Source organism: Carassius auratus, unplaced genomic scaffold (assembly GCF_003368295.1).
Source record: "Carassius auratus strain Wakin unplaced genomic scaffold, ASM336829v1 scaf_tig00215261, whole genome shotgun sequence".
Classification (NCBI taxonomy): Eukaryota; Metazoa; Chordata; class Actinopteri; order Cypriniformes; family Cyprinidae; genus Carassius; species Carassius auratus.
The window spans coordinates 171,170-192,585 of NW_020528011.1; the positions used below are offsets into that span (position 1 = coordinate 171,170).

Consider the following 21,416-nt stretch of genomic DNA (forward strand, 5'->3'; position numbering starts at 1 on the left):
GGTGCAGTTTCAAGCGCCTCTCACTGCTCTGCACCTGCGTTTCTGGCTCTGACCGAAAACGCGTTGGCTTAGTACTTTTTGTCCCTCTCTGCTATTATAGTTTTGCAAGATGGCGGAACTACATGGAAGCCTCCATCGACCTACCCGTCCCATGTATATAAAGATAATAAATTCTTCATTTACGAGGATTAGTTTAAACATTGGCATAGGTATTTGTACACCATTGAGGGCATATTTATGAATAACAATATTGATTTTAGATAATAAAATACCTAAAAAGTTACTTATTGTCCCTTTAAAAACACAAAAGTTTGTTACTTGAAATAAAATACATGCTAACTTTAAATGTGTGACCCTAGACCACAAAACCAGCTGTAAGGGTAAAAGTTATTAAATTTAGATTAATGCATCATCTCAAAGCTGAATAAATCATATGAATTTTATTTTAGCTAGTTGCAAAGAAAACATCTCATTTTATTTTAGTTTAACTTGTCTTCAAACACTTGACTGAAAAAAATAATTAAAAATTAATAAAAAATATAGATGTTAAAAAAAAAACTATAAAAATGACTACAAACACAAAATTACTAAACCATTTACTAAAATTAAAGTGAAAATAAAACCCAATTCAAAATATGTACAATAAACTATAACAGTATAAATAGTATATCAGATACATGAATAAACATCTGTAGTAACAGTACTGTGTATAATAAACACTAATGTGTCATGAATGCACTCTTTTTAAAATGTGTTTAATCGAATCAAAACTGCAGTTTTTGTGTTTCATGTTTAACTTTCATTAAAAAGTGTTACACTACATTTATAAAGACAAGACAGAAGACAATCACAGCATTTACATGGCATTAGATTTTATTTGTGCACAAGGCCACAATATCAACTCAATTCTGAGGCTATTTGATTCTGATAAAGAGGGAAATCCACATGATTTGACTTTAAGATCCATCCGGTTAGGAGATATTCAGATCTCTGGGAGATTAATCAGTGATTACAAACAACAGAAAACTAACACCGGCCTCGTCAACCATCCATGATGCAGAAATCACAAAAATAAATCTATTCTAACAAAAAGATCACACAGTCCATAAACTGAGCACAACATGTTTAGTATTAAACGAGAAGCCATAGAAATACCACCCCAATGTGGGTTAATGAGCTCATTATTAAGTAATATCCTGAGAAATATTAATTCACAATAGCTTTAGACAAAGACTGTACAAGCTGTAAAAGTGAAAAACGGCCAGTTCTGTCCATCATTAGCAGAAAAAGGAAGTATTGCTGCATGATGCACAGGATTCACTCCTCAGCTGGAGCTATAGTGACTCCGGAGTGACTCCAGAACACCTGCTGATCTCATGATGAGCTGAAGCTGAAGCACATCCTGGTCTCAGGCTCTAGCTGAAGGACTGCAGGATCACGCCGGGCAAACGTCTCTTCAGCACTAAACACAAACACAGAGCGAATGATCTCATATTAACGGTTTTGATAATGCTCCTTCAGTCCCGGCCAGCAGGAGGCGCTTTGGGAACGGCAGAAATATAGTGGTTTCCACGGTAACAGCAGTAAACACTCAATGAAATGAAAGGTTCCTCATCACAATTCTGGTGTTTCCATCCACACATTTAAGACCTCTAGAAATCATAATTACTGTATTTTTCAGAATATAAGTCGCATCAGTTCAAAAATACGTCATGATGAGGAAAAAAAACATAAGTCGCACTGGACTATAAGTCACATTTATTTAGAGCCAAGAACCAAGAGTTCACATTACCGTCTCCAGCCGCTAGAGGGCGCTCTATGTGTTCAGTGTAGACTACAGGAGAACTGAGCAGCACAGAGCGCCCTCTGGCGGCTGGAGACGGTAATGTTTTCTTGGTTCATGTCAAATTAATTTTGATAAGTCGCACCTGACTATAAGTCGCAGGACCAGCCAAACTATGAAAAAAAGTGCGACTTATAGTCTGGAAAATACGGTAAGACTTTCTTGTGCAATTGAACATTTTATGGCTTTAAATGTGTCTCAACTAAATGTAAGGCTTTTTAAGTCCTCGCAGGTAACCTGGTATTTGTCACCAGCTCCTGTTAGTGTGGTTCATCACGAGCTCACCTGACTGACTGTGTGCAGGACTTCTGGGTAATGAAGGAGCTGCTGTTTTCGGCACTGGAAGAGTCATAAAACATGTTAGTTCATCTCTATAAAGATGCTGTATCATATTCATTCTTGAATTTCTAAGGCCTCTAAATGATCAAATGTTGCTGCTCTTTCAGTGTAAGTGATCTAGTGTCCAGCTGCTGCTTCTGGTGTCAGATCTAAAGTGATTGTGATCAAGTAAAGGTCAGAATAAGGTCACACACACACACACACACACACACACAGACACACACACACACACACACAGGCTCATGATTCACCGTCTGCAGCGGAGCGCTGTGAGATCAGGCTCTGATAGTGAGAATGCTGTCGAATCAAGGCCCGTTTGCTGGCCATCAGAGAAGTGTTGTGTTCCTCTAGAGCTCGGATCATCTGCTGAGCCTGAGACAGAGCAGGAAGGAGTCAGTGAACAGGAAGTGTCCAGCAGAGATCTGAGGAGCGCAGGGTTGAGTCTCACCTCTCGGAGCAGGTCCTGAGTGCTCATCATCACGTCTTCTTCAACTCCCAGCATCCTCTTCAACGAGTCCAAGCTCTGCTGTATCTCGACCAGCTGCTTCTGCTCTCGGAGCGCTCGGTTCAGACGCCACGTCCGTGTGTACAGCGGCAGATCAGACATACGCCACACTGCATGATGGGACTCCGCTGATTTACATTTCAGCTGGAAACACATGAAGATCAGGTTATGAAGATCAGGTTATGATGATCAGGTTACGATGATCAGGTTATGAAGATCAGGTTATGATGATCAGGTTATGATGATCAGGTTACGATGATCAGGTTATGAAGATCAGGTTATGATGATCAGGTTATGATGATCAGGTTATGATGATCAGGTTATGATGATCACGTTACGATGATCAGGTTACGATGATCAGGTTACGATGATCAGGTTACGATGATCAGGTTATGATGATCAGGTTATGATGATCAGGTTATGATGATCAGGTTATGAAGATCAGGTTATGAAGATCAGGTTATGAAGATCAGGTTATGAAGATCAGGTTACGATGATCAGGTTATGATGATCAGGTTATGAAGATCAGGTTATGATGATCAGGTTATGATGATCAGGTTATGATGATCAGGTTATGATGATCAGGTTATGATGATCAGGTTATGATGATCAGGTTATGATGATCTATTGGCGCAGTGATGGAGTGTTTGGGGTTTCAGCTGCACAACAGCTTCACTGGATATTTCAATTTCACAATTTTCTAAACATTTTTTAAACCACAGCAAATAAACTGATAATGTGAGACATGTTGAAGGTGTCTGAATACATCTTGGTTTGACTGTATGATAACATTTAATTTAACTGTAAAATGAAGCATATATATTTAGAGACGGTAAATCAAGTGATTTTCATATTATTTTTGCTTTTCACCTCATAATAGTTCAGTGATCAGAACAAACTGGAGGTAAAGAAAGAAGAGACTCACAAGCCACTGACTCTGAGCTGCTTGCTGTGTTTTCCTGAAGAGAAGAGAGATGTGTAAGAGCAGCTGAATCAATCTGAAGTGTGTGTGTGTGTGTGTGTGTAAGCTCGGGACTCACCGTCTCGCCTTCGCTCTCAAGAGACTGATGTTCATCTTCTGATCGTACTCCTCAAACGTCTCGATGTCCACCTCCTCCTCGCTGTACCACTCGTTCTAGGATCCAAACACAGCACAATCTGAGAACACCGACTCACACACACACCTTCTTCTTCTTCTTCTTCAGGATGGGTCGATTAAAGGCTGATATTGGAGACTTATTTCATGATTCAGTTTATTTAGATTCACATGCTTGATTCATCTGAATACGTATGCAATCAGTTTCAGTATGTTTATTATAATATTACAATGTGCAAACACATGAATTGCACTTAAGACAGGTTAACTTTACAATGATGTAATTGTTTTTTATATGTTATTGAAGTTATGATATCAGTGGATTTCATTCATGTTGATCGATTGAATCTCATTATAGAGTTGATGTTTGCAAAGTAACGAGGCTCTGATTGATTCTTCTCATGACTTACGCTGTCCTCTGTGGTCCATCCGTCGCTGGAGTACATGACTTCAGCAGAATCCGCTCGAGGATCGTCTGGAGCCTGTGGTTTTCTCCTCTTCTGGATCTCCTCCGGTCGGGGTGTGGGTGCTTTAGTGTTCGCAGGAGAGACCAGCGAGGTGCGACCCTCAAACAGAGAGAAGAACAATCCTGCACCAGTGGTTGTGTTCTTCAGATGCTGCTGGACGTCAGTAATGGAGGATCTGACACTGGGATCCCTGCTTTCAGAGGTTTTGGGATGATGACTGACGTCTGTGATCGCCTCAGGGTCTGGCTCCTCTATTTTGGGGTGGCTCTGTGGGGACTGGTCCGTATCGTCCTCCATCTTGATGTGCAGCGATGTTTCCTGTGGCTCAGGTTGGTCAGAGCACGGACGCTTGGATGAAGACTCGCTGCTGTAAGACTCTACTTTAATGATAACTGGAGAAGTGTCTTCTGAGAGCGGACCACTGCCATCTTCAGCTGCTTCTGTTTTAATAGAGGTGGGCTCTTCATGAGTGTTTTCGGGTGATTTCTCGGTGCATGCAGCGGGTACAGAAGCGGTCGTTGGGCTGCTCACACTGGGACTGACAAACATGGGCAGTTTTATTAACCTATATCCTCCAGGAAGTAACAATGTTCCAGTTCCAGTCGACTCAGGAGCTGTTCCTGTCTGTTCTACACCAGCAGTCTTGCTCTCGGCAGAAGGAGGGCATATCCTGAAGGAAAACATGCCAGCTTTACCAAGAAAACCGTTCTGGAGACCCAGAGCTTCCACACTTCCAAAGGAAGAGTTTCCCTGCACTGTGTGGATTCTGGGAATGATGAAGGGAATGGGTTGAGATGCTGGGATGGATGTGTTCATCTGAGCTGACTGTGGCTCCTGTGGAGCACCTTCTGTAGAGGAACCAGGTGAGAATGATCATTATACAGAAAACACAGACAAAACAGCAGCCATAAAAATGGAGTTTACTGTATAACCTGATTGTTTCAGAACTTGGCAATATTTGGATGTATACATCCTTCATCAGGATTTTACCTTCTAATTTCTGGATATAGGCAGATATAGGCTAATAATGTCACCAGGGAAAAACAGCAAGGAGACTGCATTACCATTTTATTGACAAACTACTGCTTTGTTTTGGCTTTGGTTAGCGACACTGGTCTTTACCGCAGTAGTGTTGATGCACCTGTGTGTGGTTTCATACGGATTACATGATCTGAGGATATCGGTTTTACATCTAAATTGGTTTATTTCAAAGTAAACATTTCTCTCTTCATACTTTCTATACTCTATACTCTCTACACTTTCCTGCAAGCGAACGTCCAGAGCAGAAGAAGAAGAAGAACGTTTACGGATTCAAAAATAATACAACTTATTAAAACATTACTTTTATTTTTGTAAAAATGTTATGACTTTTTTCTTTAATGAAACATTTCACAGGGTACTTTTATTGTTAAAACTTTAATAAACTATTCAGTTGTATACATTTCATGAATTCAATTGGTTAATCCTTTTTGCTTTATAAATCTGAATAAAACCATTAAAAGTAAACTCTGTCACTGACCTGTTCCGCCAGCGCCGCTCTGCACCTGCACAGGTACCGCTGCAGTGATGGGCACCAGCTGGATCATCTGACCGTTAAACTGACACATGTTGACCCCCGTCATACCTGCGACCGGCTGCAGAACCACCTGCTGCCCCGGAGGAAGAGCCGAAGCCGGGAGAACCGTCTCAGCGCTGGAGAGGGGCGGAGCTACAGTGAGTGGGGCGCTGGAGAGGGGCGGAGCTACAGGTGATGATGCTGCAGGATTAGAAGCAGCAGGAGACGGAGTACATCTGAAGCCATTAGGAGCCCAGGGCATCACCCGAGATCGGGTAGTAGGCATTTTGAATGCTTCTTTACTCTGGTTTGCTTGACTCACTAAACAAGACAAAGTAAACGTAGTTCACAGATGTTATATACACTGGTATACAGCTAAAAATGGTTTTAAGTCAGTTATTTTTATCTTTTGCTGTAGTGTGTCAGTAAGAAATATCAGTTTACATTTCCAAACATTAATTTAGTCACTAATTGTAATGCTGTGATATTATTGTGTGAATGACTCACTAAAGACATGACTCGTATAGTTTCACACTTAGATTATCATATCATTTATTACAAAATCATTTCAAATGTCATTATTCATTAAAAAAAGACGATACCTGTGTGTTGTGAAGGACCGATCGCTGGAGGGGAGTGTGAACCCCTCGTCTCGCTGAGCGTCCTGACCTGAAGTGTTTTGGAAATCCATCGGCCCATGTTCTGAGACAGTGGTTTTATTCTGCCAGTGACGTACGCCGCCAGACGATTGGCTGGATGCAGCGCTCCCATGCGGCCCAGGATCAGTTTAGCCTGAGCGTACGCTTTCCCATTGACCTGAAATCAAGGAACAGAGGTTTATGCTGAAAGGGTTGGTTCACCTGGTGCTGATGCAATGGACAAGCCTTATTTAAAGGGCCAGTTACTTTCAAATGGAGTTTGCTCTATCTTGATCACTTCCAGAGACATTCATCTTTATATCTGAACTAGTCTGATAGTAAGAATGACTGCGAGACACAATGTAGTTTCTTTACCTTTATCGGTCCAGGATGCACTAGTGTCTTCTTATCAGCCTTCAGAAGACCAGCGGGAACGACGCGAGAGAGAAGAGGAAAGTGCTTCACCTGTTTCTCGTCAGGTGTGTTTGTTGTCTGTGTGACGTGCAGGTTCTCATTAACATTGAGTGTGTTGACTTTCTGAGAGGAAGAGCTGCTCAGATGCGACGCATCGTCTGGTTTCTTCAGAATCTTCCTCAGCTTACGAGTCTTTTCTCGCGTCTGGCCGAGGGACACGCAGACCTTGTAAATCAACGTGGATCCGCACTCGTCTTTCTTCAGATCTTTGGAGAGTAGCTCCACTTTGTAGATGTGGATGTAGAAGACGGATGCGAGGTGGCTGGTGCCGATGATGCGGAAGAGTTCTTTGAGCACCAGAGAGCGATGAGTCTCCCAGTTACACCCCGAGATGATCTCCAGCACTTTAGTGGGCTCCGGCTCTCCTGCCTCACAGCCCTCCTCTACACACACACACACACACACAGGAGAAACACTGACATCAACAACTGTGTGTGACACCCCGCACCACAAAATACAAGAGGATTTTAAAACATCATAAAAAAAAAATCAGGAATCTGAGGGAGCAGAAAAATCTAAATATTGAGAAAATCATCTTTAAAGTTGTTCAGATGAAGTTCTTAGCAATGCATATTACTAATCAAACATTAAGTTTTGATATATTTACAGTAGGAGATTTACTAAATATCTTCATGAACATGATCTTTACTTAATATCCTCATGATTTTTGGCAGAAAATAAAAATGTTCATTTTGCATTCCCAGTAAACGCTTGTTGATTGAAGGATGTTGAGATACTTGGCTTGAAAACAAAACAGAAATACTGAGGAATACAAAATACAATTTTGCAGCACATGCAACATTTAATGCCATGACTTTCTGCTCTAATTTAAAACCTTTCCAGGCCTTAATTTCGCACTATTTATTCTGCTTTTTGACTGTTTATTTTTTGTTTTGTATGAAGCGCTACAGAAGTTTATTCCAACACATGGAAGTAAAAGAATGAAAGAGTTTCTCCTCCTGACCTGGACTCTGAGACGCAGACACAGCACTGACCTACAGAGAGAGAGACAGAGACACAGATGAAGATCAGCATTAACACTCTCCAGTGTGTGTGTGTGTGTGTGTGCGCATGTGTGTGTGTGTGTGTGTGTGCGTGTGTGCATGTGTGTGCGTGTGTAGAGTGTGTGTGTGTGTGTGTGTGCATGTGCGTGTGTAGAGTGAGTGTGTGCGCATGTGTGTGCGTGTGTGTGTGTGCGCGTGTGTAGAGTGAGTGTGTGTGTGTGTGTGTATGTGTGTGCGTGTGTGTAGAGTGTGTGTGTAGAGTGAGTGTGTGTGTGTGTGCGCATGTGTGCGTGTGTGTGTGCGCGCATGTGTGTGTAGAGCGAGTGTGTGCGTGTGTGCATGTGTGTGAGTGTGTGTGCATGTGTGTGCGTGCGTGTGTGTGCGTATGTGTAGAGTGAGTGTGTGTGTGTGTGTGTGTGTATGTGTGTAGAGTGAGTGTGTGTGTGTGTATGTGTGTGCGTGTGTGTAGAGTGAGTGTGTGTGTGTGCGTGTGCATGTGTGTGTGTGTAGAGTGAGTGTGTGTGTGTGCGTGTGCATGTGTGCGTGTGTGTAGAGTGAGTGTGTGTGTGTGCGTGTGCATGTGTGTGTGTGTGCGCGTGTGCATGTGTGAGTGCATGTGTGTGAGTGTGTGCGCGCGTGTGTGTGTGTGTGTGTGTAGAGTGAGTGTGTGCGTGTGTGTAGAGTGAGTGTGTGTGTGTGTGTGTGTGTGTGTAGAGTGAGTGTGTGCGTGTAGAGTGAGTGTGAGTGTGTGTGTGTGTGTGTGTGTGCGTGTGTAGAGTGAGTGTGTGTGGGTGTGCATGTGTGTGCGTGTGTGTGTGCGCGTACAGTACCGTGTGGTCAGGAGCTGGAGCGCTTCTTCTAGCCGGCAGTAAGTGCACCTGCAGTGGAGGGTTGCTGTTGTATTCCCGCACACGAGCACACGTCATCATGCTCTCCAGGTACAAGTAAACCGGATCCTTCTCCGTCTCCTGCACCTGTGATCAGAACAAACCCAAAACTACAGGGTTACAGGACACAATCCAAATACAGTCTGTGCACACACACACAACTCGTAGCTCGGATGGGACAGATTCAACACACTCGATGATTACGAGATCTATGAGAGATATGACAGATAATAAGGTCATTAAACTGAAAACTATAACTATATCATTCCAGTTATTGGGAATACTATTAGGCATTAGGTAGGTTTTAAGTTTTAATAACTAGGTTAGTATTTATTTAGCTTCTAACTGATCTCCTGTTATAAACCTCTACACTACATGAGGTCAAATAAACCATGCATAGAGTTAATATTCTATTGATTTGAGTTAATTATTGAAAGAGCAACTTCTGATGAATTTCCCAAATCAAAATAAACACTGAAATTAACTCTTTCCCAGCCAAACACGAGATTTTCCTGCGAGAGCTTCAGGAGTGCTGTGTAGACATCTACTGTATGTTCTGATAATATTACTGAATATGATCCAGATGAAGGATATGATAAAGAGATTTTCTCAGCTTTTTGCTTATAAATGTTTTAAATGTAGAAATGTCTTCTTTATGAAACCTACCAACTCTGGCAGGGAAAGAGTTCAAATTGAGCAAGATATTATACAGTAAGATGAAAATATGGAAAAAAAAGTTTTAAATCTCAGTTGAGTTGAGTTGTAAGTTGAGTAAATCTGAGAGTGTGTGAGTGTGAGAGTGTGTGAGTGTGAGAATGTGTGAGCTGAGAGTGTGAGAGTGTGTGAATCTGAGAGTGTGTGTGCGGAGAGTGTGTGAGCGGAGAGTGTGAGAGTGTGTGAATCTGAGAGTGTGAGAGTGTGTGAGCGGAGAGTGTGTGAGCGGAGAGTGTGTGAGCGGAGAGTGTGAGAATCTGAGAGTGTGAGTGAGTGTGTGTGCGGAGAGTGTGTGAGTGTGAGCAGAGAGTGAGTGAGTGTGTGAGCGGAGAGTGTGTGAGTGTGTGCGCGTGTGTGAGCAGAGAGTGTGAGTGTGTGTGAATCTGAGAGTGAGTGTGTGAGTGGAGTGTGAGAGTGTGAATCTGAGAGTGTGAGAGTGTGTGCGGAGAGTGTGTGAGTGTGTGAGCGGAGAGTGTGTGAGTGTGTGAGCGGAGAGTGTGTGAGTGTGTGCGCGGAGAGTGTGTGAGCAGAGAGTGTGAGTGTGTGTGAATCTGAAAGTGTGAGTGTGTGAGCGGAGAGTGTGAGTGTGAATCTGAGAGTGTGTGAGTGTGTGCGGAGAGTGTGAGAGTGTGTGAGCGGAGAGTGTGTGAGTGTGTGCGGAGAGTGTGAGAGTGTGTGAGCGGAGAGTGTGTGAGTGGAGAGTGTGTGAATCTGAGAGTGTGTGAGTGTGTGAGCGGAGAGTGTGAGTGTGTGAATCTGAGAGTGTGTGAGCGGAGAGTGTGAGAGTATGTGAGCGGAGAGTGTGAGAATCTGAGTGTGTGAGTGTGTGTGCGGAGAGTGTGAGAGTGTGTGAGCGGAGTGTGTGAGTGTGTGAATCTGAGAGTGTGTGAGAGTGTGTGCGGAGAGTGTGAGAGTGTGAGCTGAGAGTCTGAGAGTGTGTGAGTGTGAGAGTGTGTGAATCTGAGAGTGTGCAAGTGTGTGAGCTGAGAGTGTGAGTGTGTTTGTGTGAGCGGAGCTGACCTAAGGCCGGGCCGCGGCGCGGGAGTGTGATGTTGTGGCGCTCGTCTCAGCGCTCCGGACGCTCTGGGAGTGTGTGAATCTGAGAGTGTGTGTGTGTGTGCGTGTGTGAGCAGAGTGTGAGAGAGTGTGTGAATCTGAGAGTGTGTGAGTGGAGAGTGTGTGAGCAGAGTGTGAGAGAGTGTGTGAATCTGAGAGTGTGTGAATCTGAGAGTGTGTGAGTGGAGAGTGTGTGAGCGGAGAGTGTGAGAATCTGAGTGTGTGAGTGTGTGTGCGGAGAGTGTGAGAGTGTGTGAGCGGAGTGTGTGAGTGTGTGAATCTGAGAGTGTGTGCGGAGAGTGTGAGAGTGTGTGAGCTGAGAGTCTGAGAGTGTGTGAGTGTGAGAGTGTGTGAATCTGAGAGTGTGCAAGTGTGTGAGCTGAGAGTGTGAGTGTGTTTGTGTGAGCGGAGCTGACCTAAGGCCGGGGCCGCGGCGCGGGAGTGTGATGTGTGGCGCTCGTCTCAGCGCTCCGGACGCTCTGGGAGTGTGTGAATCTGAGAGTGTGTGAGTGTGTGAGCTGAGAGTGTGTGAGTGTGTGCGTGTGTGAGCGGAGTGGGAGAGAGTGTGTGAATCTGAGAGTGTGTGAGTGGAGAGTGTGTGAGCGGAGAGTGTGTGAATCTGAGAGTGTGTGAGCTGAGAGTGTGTGAGTGGAGAATGTGTGCGTGTGTGAGCGGAGAGTGTGTGAGTGTGTGAATCTGAGAGTGTGAGTGGAGAGTGTGTGAGTCTGTGCGTGTGTGAGCGGAGAGTGTGAGAGTGTGTGAATCAGAGTGTGTGAGTGTGTGAGCTGAGAGTATGTGTGAATGTGTGAATCTGTGAGTGCGTGAGCTGAGAGTGTGAGGGTGTGTGTGAGCGGGGAGTGTGTGAATCTGAGAGTGTATGTGTGTGAGCTGAGAGTGTGAGAGTGTGTGTGTGTGTGAATCTGAGAGTGTGTGAGCTGAGAGTGTGTGAGTGGAGAATGTGTGCGTGTGTGAGCAGAGAGTGTGTGAGTGTGTGCGTGTGTGAGCGGAGTGTGAGAGAGTGTATGAATCTGAGAGTGTGTGAGTGGAGAGTGTGTGAGCGGAGAGTGTGAGAGTGTGTGAATCTGAGAGTGTGTGAGCTGAGAGTGTGTGAGTGGAGAATGTGTGCGTGTGTGAGCGGAGAGTGTGTGAATCTGAGAGTGTGAGTGGAGAGTGTGTGAGTGTGTGCGTGTGTGAGCGGAGAGTGTGAGAGTGTGTGAATCAGAGTGTGTGAGTGTGTGAGCTGAGAGTATGTGTGAATGTGTGAATCTGTGAGTGCGTGAGCTGAGAGTGTGAGGGTGTGTGTGAGCGGGGAGTGTGTGAATCTGAGAGTGTATGTGTGTGAGCTGAGAGTCTGAGAGTGTGAGAGTGTGTGAATCTGAGAGTGTGCAAGTGTGTGAGCTGAGAGTGTGAGTGTGTTTGTGTGAGCGGAGCTGACCTAAGGCCGGGGCCGCGGCGCGGGAGTGTGATGTTGTGGCGCTCGTCTCAGCGCTCCGGACGCTCTGGGAGTGTGTGAATCTGGGAGTGTGTGAATCTGAGAGTGTGTGAGTGTGTGAGCTGAGAGTGTGTGAGTGTGTGCGTGTGTGAGCGGAGTGGGAGAGAGTGTGTGAATCTGAGAGTGTGTGAGTGGAGAGTGTGTGAGTGTGTGAATCTGAGAGTGTGTGAGTGGAGAATGTGTGCGTGTGTGAGCGGAGAGTGTGAGAGTGTGTGAATCAGAGTGTGTGAGTGTGTGAGCTGAGAGTATGTGTGAATGTGTGAATCTGTGAGTGTGTGAGTGGAGAATGTGTGCGTGTGTGAGCGGAGAGTGTGAGAGTGTGTGAATCAGAGTGTGTGAGTGTGTGAGCTGAGAGTATGTGTGAATGTGTGAATCTGTGAGTGCGTGAGCTGAGAGTGTGAGGGTGTGTGTGAGCGGGGAGTGTGTGAATCTGAGAGTGTATGTGTGTGAGCTGAGAGTGTGAGAGTGTGTGAGTGTGTGAATCTGAGAGTGTGTGAGCTGAGAGTGTGAGAGTGTGTGAGTGTGTGTGTGTGAGAGCGGAGAGTGTGAGTGTGTGTGAGCGGAGCTGACCTGAGGCCGGGGCTGTGGTGCAGGAGTGTGATGCTGTGCGGCTCGCTTCGGCGCTCCGGACGCTCTGGGAGTGAAGAGCGGCTCCGGGTCGTGTTCTCCCGCTCTCCTCCTCCACAGGACACTGACTCGGAGCGCCGGCTCCGGCCTGCCGTCTGATCCAGGGCCAGACACGGCTGAGGGACACGAGACACAAGCTCTTAGTTTGAATTATTTAGTTTCAGGGCTGAGTGATTCTCGCTCTACTCTCTGATCAGTCACACACAGACGAGTGTTTCATCATATACCTCTGTGAATAAACACTATATAAATACACACCTTGCACACTTTAATGCCCTCTGAATAGAACAGAGACACTAGTTTCAAACTGAAATCATGGCAGATTATCTGGTGATGTCCACTTCACAGGGTACTTGCACTCGAAGGAGATTGAAAACACTGCCTTCGGTCATTTTTCATTTGAATTACCTTGACTTCTGGGAGTTTTTTTTTAAAGCAGTGTAATTTCTGAGTATATGATGCATATAAGACAAGTTTGTACAGGATGTAGTTGTAGTTCATGCTTCTTTTCTGCAAAGATATTTAACAAGTGATTTGTTTAACACTGACAACTTCATGTGTGCTGCACTAATAATAGAATTTTCTCTAGAGGAAGTTAAGTGAATCATTTTGTAGTTACATTTTCAAGTCTGAGTAGTTACAAATTGTATAAATTGAGAATCAGTAAAATTTTATGGTATTTGCCATATCATCAAATACAACTTTAAAGATGATTTTCTCAATATTTAGATTGTTCTGCTTCCTCAGATTCCAGATTTTCAAATAGTTGCATCTCAGACAGATATTGTCCTCCGAACAAACCAGACATCACTGGAGAGATCATTTATTCAGCTTCAGATTTAACCCTTATGACTGGTTTGGTGCTCCACGGTCACAAACATTAAAATGATCCAAGATGCCGTCTGTGAATCTGACTGAAGGTTGTGTGTGTGTGTGTGTGTGTGTGTGTGTGTGAGGGTGTGAGTGTGAGTGTGTGTGTGAGTGAGTGTGTGTGTGTCTTTATGTGTACTTGTTTTTCTATTCTGGTGGGGACTTAAACCTGAATACACACAGACTCATGGGGACTCGTGTCACGGTGGGGACCTAAATTGAGGTCCCCACGGGTAAACAAGCTAATAAATTACACAGAATGAAGTTTCCTGAAAATCTAAAAATGCAGAAAGTTTCCTGTGAGGGTTAGGTTTAGGTGTAGGGTTGGTGTAGGGTGATAGAAAATACGGTCTGTATGGAGAGTCCCCACAAGGATAGCTGACCAGACAAGTGTGTGCTGAGGTGTGTGTGTGTGTGTGTGTGTTCGAGTGTGAGTGTGTGTGTGGACCGTGCAGACGTACGGAAGGCCACCAGACTCCGGGGTCTGTGTTCGGAGCGCACGAGGAGGATCCGGTGTCTGAAGCAGCCGCAGCTGAACATGCACTGCACACGTCTGCAGTGAGTGGATCCTCGCACTTCTCTGTTCAGACTCTCACACACACAGCCCAGACGACAGAAGTCTTTAGCACACGCTCCGTCCCACACACGCCTCGTCTGCACCGCTCTCTGCACACAACAACAACAGCATGACAACACTGAACAATCGTTTCATATTATTAAACCTTGTGCTAATGCTAATGATAATCCAGTGTGGGAAACATGAATCCTGTCTCTCTCTCATCCAGCAGTGTGTGTGTGTGTGTGTGTGTGAGCGGTCACCTCGGCGGTCAGCAGTGTGTGTGTGTGTGTGTGAGCGGTCACCTCGGCGGTCAGCAGTGAGCTCAGAGCGAGGTCGGCTCTCTCAGCGCTGATGTGAGTGTGACTCTGTCCGAGAGAGACTTCCTGTTCCTCCTGAGCCTGCAGCTCGGTCAGCTTCTGAGCGACTCCGTCCAGCGCGTCTCTGTTGAACCTCAGCGTGCGTCTGCGCCGCCGGTACCTTCTCCTGCGTCTGCCCTGAGCTCCGCTGGACGCCGCTGGACGCTGAGGAGGATCTTCAGAGACGCTGCGCTTCCATCGGAGTCTGGTGGAGGAGCAGCGCAGCGACGCTTCGGGAGCCGCTCGAACACCTCGTCTGGATCTCCACGCTTTAGTGCGCTTGTCACGGCGTCCGGGGGGGGCACAGCTGCGCGTCTGGAGCACACTATCTAGGGTCCTCACGTAGCTAGTGCTCCTGACGGGCAGCTGGTAGAGCACCGGAGCCGGAGCGCTGGAGGAAAACACATCGGCTCGTTCACTGATCCGCTGAGCTTCGGCCTCCAGATACTCGTCCAGCAGCACCGAGGAGAACGCCGAGTGACCGGCCGAGCCGGAGCCTGAGCAACAAGACAAAATCACACCTGAAGAGACGGCAAGCCAGTACAGGAAGTAGAGCTGGGAAAATACACTGATGCGAGAAATTATACAGCATTGAGATTCTTTGCGATGCTTTCTAGAAAACTAGAGTAGAGCGCATCTGCTGAATCGAGTCTGCATCGAGTGATCAGCGCAGCTCTAGACCAAGTGTGCTTACTGTCGGCTTTACTCTTTAAATCAAACTTCTCCATCCAGCCCTTGATCCTGGTCACATCGCTCGTCTTCCCAGTGCACGAAACTGAAGCGGCGTCTGGACACAAACAAAATAAATGGATTCAACATAACTCCAATATATCATTAATAGCATGTTGTTCTTGGAGAACTTTATGTTTCTCATTAATCTTACGAGAGGATGATGTGAGGACAGGTGAAGGTACAGGTAAAGCAACACCCAGATAATGCAGGTCTATGGGTGCCGCGGGATCCAGAAGATTCAGCTTCAGCCCAACTGTGGAGAAACCAAAACAGAAATGAATAACCCAGACAATAACAGAGCGAAAGATGAACCGCAGACGGGCGTGAGTGTATCTGATCCACATCCTGTCTCATGAACAGTGTGCTGACCTTGTTGAAGAACCGGATGAATGATCTGTCGGTTCTTCAGCTGCTGGAGCTGATGCAGTAAGAGCTTCTCCTGCTCACAGATCCAGCCTGCACACACACACACACACACACACACACACACACACACACACACACACACACACACACGAGTTCATCATCAGAGCATCACACACACACACACACACACACACGAGTTCATCATCAGAGCATCACACACACTCACACACACACACACACACACCAGTATCATGCGGTGTCTTCTCTGCTGCAGGTGATGCAGATGGTTCCTCAGATGTCCTCATGTGTCCTACATGAACGTCCAGAGCTTCCTGTGACACACAGCAGCAGATGAACAGTCTTCAGACAGAGCAGAATACACCAGCAGTGTTCATTCAGAGTAAACACTGAGAGAAGTCTTCAATATCTGTGTCTGATTCACTAGAAACCTGCTCTCTATTCATCAGATCCTGAAGAGAAAAACACTACCTGCTTTTGTAGAATAACTGACAGAACTAGCTTCCTGTTCCTAACAGCTCATGTGATGTTAGACCTGCACTGGAGTTATTCTGATATACAGATCACCATTAGCAACAATCCCCAGAAAGAATCCATCATTTTAGAGTTAGTAGGTGATTTTGATATAAAATAAAAGTTCACCTCTGGGTTGTAACTCAAATCTCATTTAATGTCAAAAAACAAGTTTAATATATCACATGAGCAGTTCTATTCTAGTTCATTTCTTCATTTTCCAAGGGTAAACTGTTTTTATTTTGAGAGGCTGCTGATGAACAGAAATGATCCACTGTTTATTTCACACATGCAGAGACTGGAAGACCGTCTCCTGAACTACACGTGTGTGACAGCTGTGCTGGAGACCGGTAAAGCTCGTGTGTGTGCAGGGGTCGGTCGTACCTTGGCAGTGAAGGACACAAACAGCAGGCCGTCCACGTGCTCCAGGTCAGGCTGCATGGACACGGTGTGTGTGGGGGGGCTGACCGCAGCAGATCGGTGCTTCACATTAGTCCACCATTTAGCCCTGGCTTTCCTGGCCCCGCTCCTCCAGCCCCTGCGGTAAACACGCTTGACCCCGCGGCTGACCCCTGACCTGTGCGGCTCCTGCGCAGCTGATCCAGGGGCTAACGAGGACACGGGCTGAGCGGATTCATCTCTAACGAGCGTCTCTTCACTGGACTCGGTGTGTGTGTGTGTCGAGCTACAGCAGAAGAAGAAGAAGCACCGTCATAATCAAACACACTCATGATCTCCTCCAAACTGATACGACCCTGTCACCAGTCACAAGGGTCAGGCTTTCAAAGGTGAGAGATATACAGGGCTCCAGACTGCGACCTTGTTTTCTGCCGGGTGCATGCGTTTTGATAACTACTATTTAAGATGGATTCAAATAAAGGGCTGTCTGACCCAAAGTTGTTCCTGCTCTCACTGTGAATGATTGATCAGAGCGTGTACCTGCGGTGTTTCGGCGAGCGTCCGTTCAGAGCCAGCTTGAGTTTGTTCTGGATGAGGCGAGCGCTCGGCCCGTCCTCTCTGAACGCCAGCATGAAGGGGTTGCAGTCGATCTTGAGCCGGGTTATCAGAGGGTTCTGGTAGCTGGTCACCGCATAGAAGGCTGTTTTAGGGAAGGTGAAGACGAGAGCGTCCGGCTCGGGACAGGTGCTGACCGGAACCACGTAGAGCCGCGGCTGATAGCGGTGCATGGGACGCAGAACCACCGCGGCGTCGGGATCCTCCGGGCTGTGCGCCAGCTTCATCTTGTAGAAGGACACGGGCCCGTCCATCCAGCGCTGACCCGGAGCCGGAGCGTCCGGATGGAAACACACTGCACACATCAAGCGAACAATAAATCAGGATCTTAATGGTTTGGCGTATCGCCCAGCCCTAAATATGGTTTAAATGATGGTTCAGATATGTAACGTAATACTAACCGTGGGGAATTAGATCAGGATTTATCTTGAAGCCAGTGACCGCTCCATCTCTGAAACACACTGGAGTCTGGAGGGGTGTCTCGGCCCCCTGCGGCTCCCATGTGTTCCCGTTCCAGCGGTGTCGGAGCTCATCCAGAGGCGTGATGTCCAGGATCAGGAAGTAGCTGAGGTGCGGCTGTAACCCGCTCAGACGGAAGCGGCAGCAGGGGAACATGCGTCTGCCCCGCGCCGTCAGGATCATCTCTGTGCCCAGGCTGTGGAAGCGGCTCCAGACCGCCTCGTTCTCCAGCGTGACCGAGACACCACTGACACCATCACCGTTTCCCAGCATGCCCTCTGCTGCGCTCTCCATCGCTGCACACCTCGGCTCATCTACAGGCCAGACACCATCCGGCTGAGTTCAGCATCAGAAACAAAACAGATCACGGACGGATGAGCTCAGACAGAGACAGGATGACAGAACACGCTCATGATGCTGGGACGGAATGAGTAATCAGGAGGACGTGCAATTATGGGGAAAAAATAAAAAGGCCCAAAAACGTTGAAACTGGTAATAAATTGTTGTTAAATCGTGTAAGTTTCCCTACTTTAATTAACTGGACATGCTTTGTGATATTTTTAATTAGGGTTTGTTTAACCATTAAAACTGAGGCTAGAAAATTAACACAGAAAAAAAAAAAAAAGATTTGTGAAAAAATAAAATGGCTCTGAAAATATGACTTTCGTTCCCTTTTTCATAAATTGTTGATAAATTATTCATGTTTCGTGATGGTGATTTTTCTAAATAAGTCACATTTAATTTAACCATTAAAAGTAAATACGGAATTAAATAAAAGTGAAAAATATACATTTGGGGAAAATATCATTAGCCCCTAAAAATGTTATTTAAATTTTGTTAAATAGTAGACGATTCATTATTTTAATTTATTATTCATGTAGTTTGATTACTAAAATTTTAAATTTTAAATGGATTATAATAAAAGGGCTCTAAATGGACATTTTTTGTGTTGCTGCTCATCAATGATGTTCTAGAGACAAATGTGTGTTAATCATCATCACACTGTGCTTGAACTGAACTGTGTTTGTGTTATTTCTGCTGGTTCACGCAGTAAACAGAAACATTATTACAGGTAAAGCCTTCTTTCAGTGACATGATCAATGCCACAGAATGTGTTTCTGTCTGTTTTCATCACAAGAACTACACTGTAGACACTAAACAAGTCACTTTGGATAAAAGCATCTGATAAATCACTAAATATAAGTATAATATAAATATACTTCATATATAATCATAACACATTGTTCTTAAATATGCACATGCAGGTGTGTGCATTTATGTATAGAGTACATAATACATATACACAATCAGTGCTTTAAACGGGTCACATGATGTGATTTCAACTTTTCTTTTCTCTTTGGAGTGTCACAAGCTCTTGGTGGGTAAAGAAGATCTGTAAAGCTGCAAAGACTAAAGTCTCAAACCCAAAAACATATGCTTGATCAGGTTAAGACTGGTCCACATCAGCACTCGTTTAAACACCCCCCCACATGTCTACATCACAGTGTGAGAAGATTAACATGACGCTTGGCACGAGTTGAGCTGTTCCTGAATCTGGGAGAGTAGTCTACATCTCATCCGTGGCACAAAGGCTGCTTCTATTCATCGTTAGACTCGCCGTCTGTGAGAGTGTTTTCATGAGTAGAGGATTTTCCACTGATGATTCAAACCTGAGTTTTGAGCAGTGTAGAAGTAGAGCTTGTTGTTTGTTATTTCTCTGATCACATTGCAGACATGGTTTTATGTTTAAGCAGCGCGATACGCAATGTATAAAAAGACAGTATGAGTCATTATAATCAGTAATTATGTGCCCACTGGATGCTGCAAATTTCCTGGGTTTAACTGGTTTGGTCTCATCGGGACACACATCACAGTACGGTGAGGGGCGTAACATTTCCATCTCATGCTTGAGGCATTCAGCCAATCACAAAGCACTGGATAACTGGCCAATCAGAGCACACCTCGCTTTTCAGAACGATGAGCTTTGTAAAAATCGATGTGTTTCAGAAGGCGGGCATAGAGGAGAATCAATGTTTTTTTTTAACCATAAACACATTTCATTACACCAATTACACAAATAATGTTCTTTACAAACAACGTCATATGACCCCTTTAAAAGACACTGAATATTCAGGAATGATATTGATTTGATTGTGCTAACACTATTGATTAATGACAAGACTTGAACTGAACAGAGTTTGATTGTATCAGTTTTCTCCAGAGCTGCTTTATTGCCCAATCAACTTATTTTGCAATATTTTCACAGATATTGAACTTTATTAAATCAACATCCAGCTGACACAACGTGAATAATGAAACTTTTGTGAAAATTCTGAACTAATTCATCCGTGAAAATTAACTTTACTAAATTACTGAACCAAACTGTCTTTTGAAAAGTAGTTCTAGGAGTGTTTCATTAAATAAAACAATGTTTTGGTACATGTTTTGGTTGCATTTTATTAACTACCTAATTTCTTCCCACTTTTGATACAGTGAATCATTGTTATTGGGTAAGGAAAGTTTATAATTTCACAAGTTTTTAATGATGTTATGGTTTATTAATATTAATAAAGGGGGACATATGGAATATTTATGGTTTTATAGCGCAATATATTCCTATAATGTTTGTCAGCTCTACTTTAGGTATTTCCATGGCTAGTTTTGGCCAGATTACCAAACACTATTGTAAAGAAGGTCTGGACCGGATCCGGTTCAGATGAACGGTTTATTACCGGATCCGGGGGGCCCTGGACCGGATCTGTCGCGCTGTGAAGTGACTCCGATTCGGACCCGTTCGGTTACAGTCTAAACGAGCAAAAGATCTTTATGCAGCGCGTATTTGACGCCACGCAGCGCAAACACGAATGATATGGTCATAGGTTAGTTAACCAGTTAACTCGTTGTAGTCAGTTCTAGCTCGTGCTCGTGAACGCGGGAGTCTGCCAGCAGCACTGCGAGTCAACAAACTCCTCTCGACTCAAACAGACGCCTCTAAAGCGACACAGACGCGTGTTCTTGATCACTCACCTCGCTTAATCTGCGCTGCTTCGGGTCTAAATTGTACCGGGGCGTCAGTGTTGATTCTTGGCGGATTCGGTGCTCTCTAACCGAAATGCCTCCCAAACCAACTGATCCGCCGCGCTCGGTGGCCACGTGACGTCACTCACTGCAACCGCTCCCCGTTCGCGCTGTTTTTCTCACACGGACCAATGGCGTGAGGCTCCGATGACTGATGCGATGCGTCTTATTTCAGCGCTTTCTCATCGCATTCACCTGGAATCACTTGGGCGGTTTAAATATAGTGGAGTTATTCCTACAGTGAATGAGCTACATTATTTATGTCTCAGTCCTTTGCCGTTTGATAATATGAATCACATTCGTTTTCTTTGATTATTGCTAGGTTATGTAGCTCACGTGAATTATTTTTGTCATGTTTAATAGTGCTTCACTAACTTTGACGATAAAGCATGACAATTATTACACTTGTTGCTTCATTGTTTTTCTTTTTAGTCGAAATGTTTGAAACAAAATATTAATCTTTCGTAAAAATCATTTTAATGTTACCTGACTAGAGAAATAGCCTTCCCAGCGCAGCGGCCTCCTCCCGGAAGTGATGTCATCTCTTGGAGGGAAAACGGCGGTCAAACGTAAGCGTGTTCAGATCGATTTGATGAATTCTGTGATGTTTTGTGCTATTACTTGGCTTGTGTCTATAAAATATGACACAGATCAGTTTGATAACATCAATATTCCGAAACATTGTTAAAAATATGACGATGAACTTCAAGTTGATGTCTTCATGCAGGGTTGGTTCTAGGGTGAGTGGAGATCC

The 21,416-nt window shown here is 44.9% G+C and overlaps 1 protein-coding gene across 4 annotated transcripts; it reads right to left on the reverse strand.

Moving 5' to 3' along the window:
- Positions 1 to 855: 855 nt before the first annotated feature.
- Positions 856 to 21,416, reverse strand: mgab (MAX dimerization protein MGA b). Of its 4 annotated transcripts, none has more exons than XM_026259796.1 (23): positions 21,149 to 21,416; positions 17,527 to 17,920; positions 17,051 to 17,420; positions 16,496 to 16,796; positions 15,825 to 15,912; positions 15,584 to 15,670; positions 15,366 to 15,467; positions 15,177 to 15,269; positions 14,429 to 14,979; positions 14,029 to 14,233; positions 12,641 to 12,813; positions 8,752 to 8,895; positions 7,882 to 7,912; positions 6,819 to 7,300; positions 6,408 to 6,621; positions 5,770 to 6,126; positions 4,194 to 5,098; positions 3,728 to 3,822; positions 3,613 to 3,646; positions 2,631 to 2,831; positions 2,434 to 2,554; positions 2,129 to 2,182; positions 856 to 1,462 (listed from the first exon to the last, which is right to left on the reverse strand). In XM_026259796.1, the coding sequence occupies exons 2-23, from the start codon at positions 17,876 to 17,878 to the stop codon at positions 1,416 to 1,418; spliced, it is 5,007 nt and encodes a 1,668-aa protein (XP_026115581.1). In that variant the 5' UTR covers positions 17,879 to 17,920; positions 21,149 to 21,416; the 3' UTR covers positions 856 to 1,415. The 4 variants fall into 4 exon arrangements, with proteins under 4 accessions (XP_026115581.1, XP_026115583.1, XP_026115582.1 ...); XM_026259798.1 differs by having other exon boundaries at positions 17,527 to 17,898; positions 21,149 to 21,167; XM_026259797.1 differs by lacking the exon at positions 21,149 to 21,416 and adding an exon at positions 20,612 to 21,104 and having other exon boundaries at positions 17,527 to 17,898.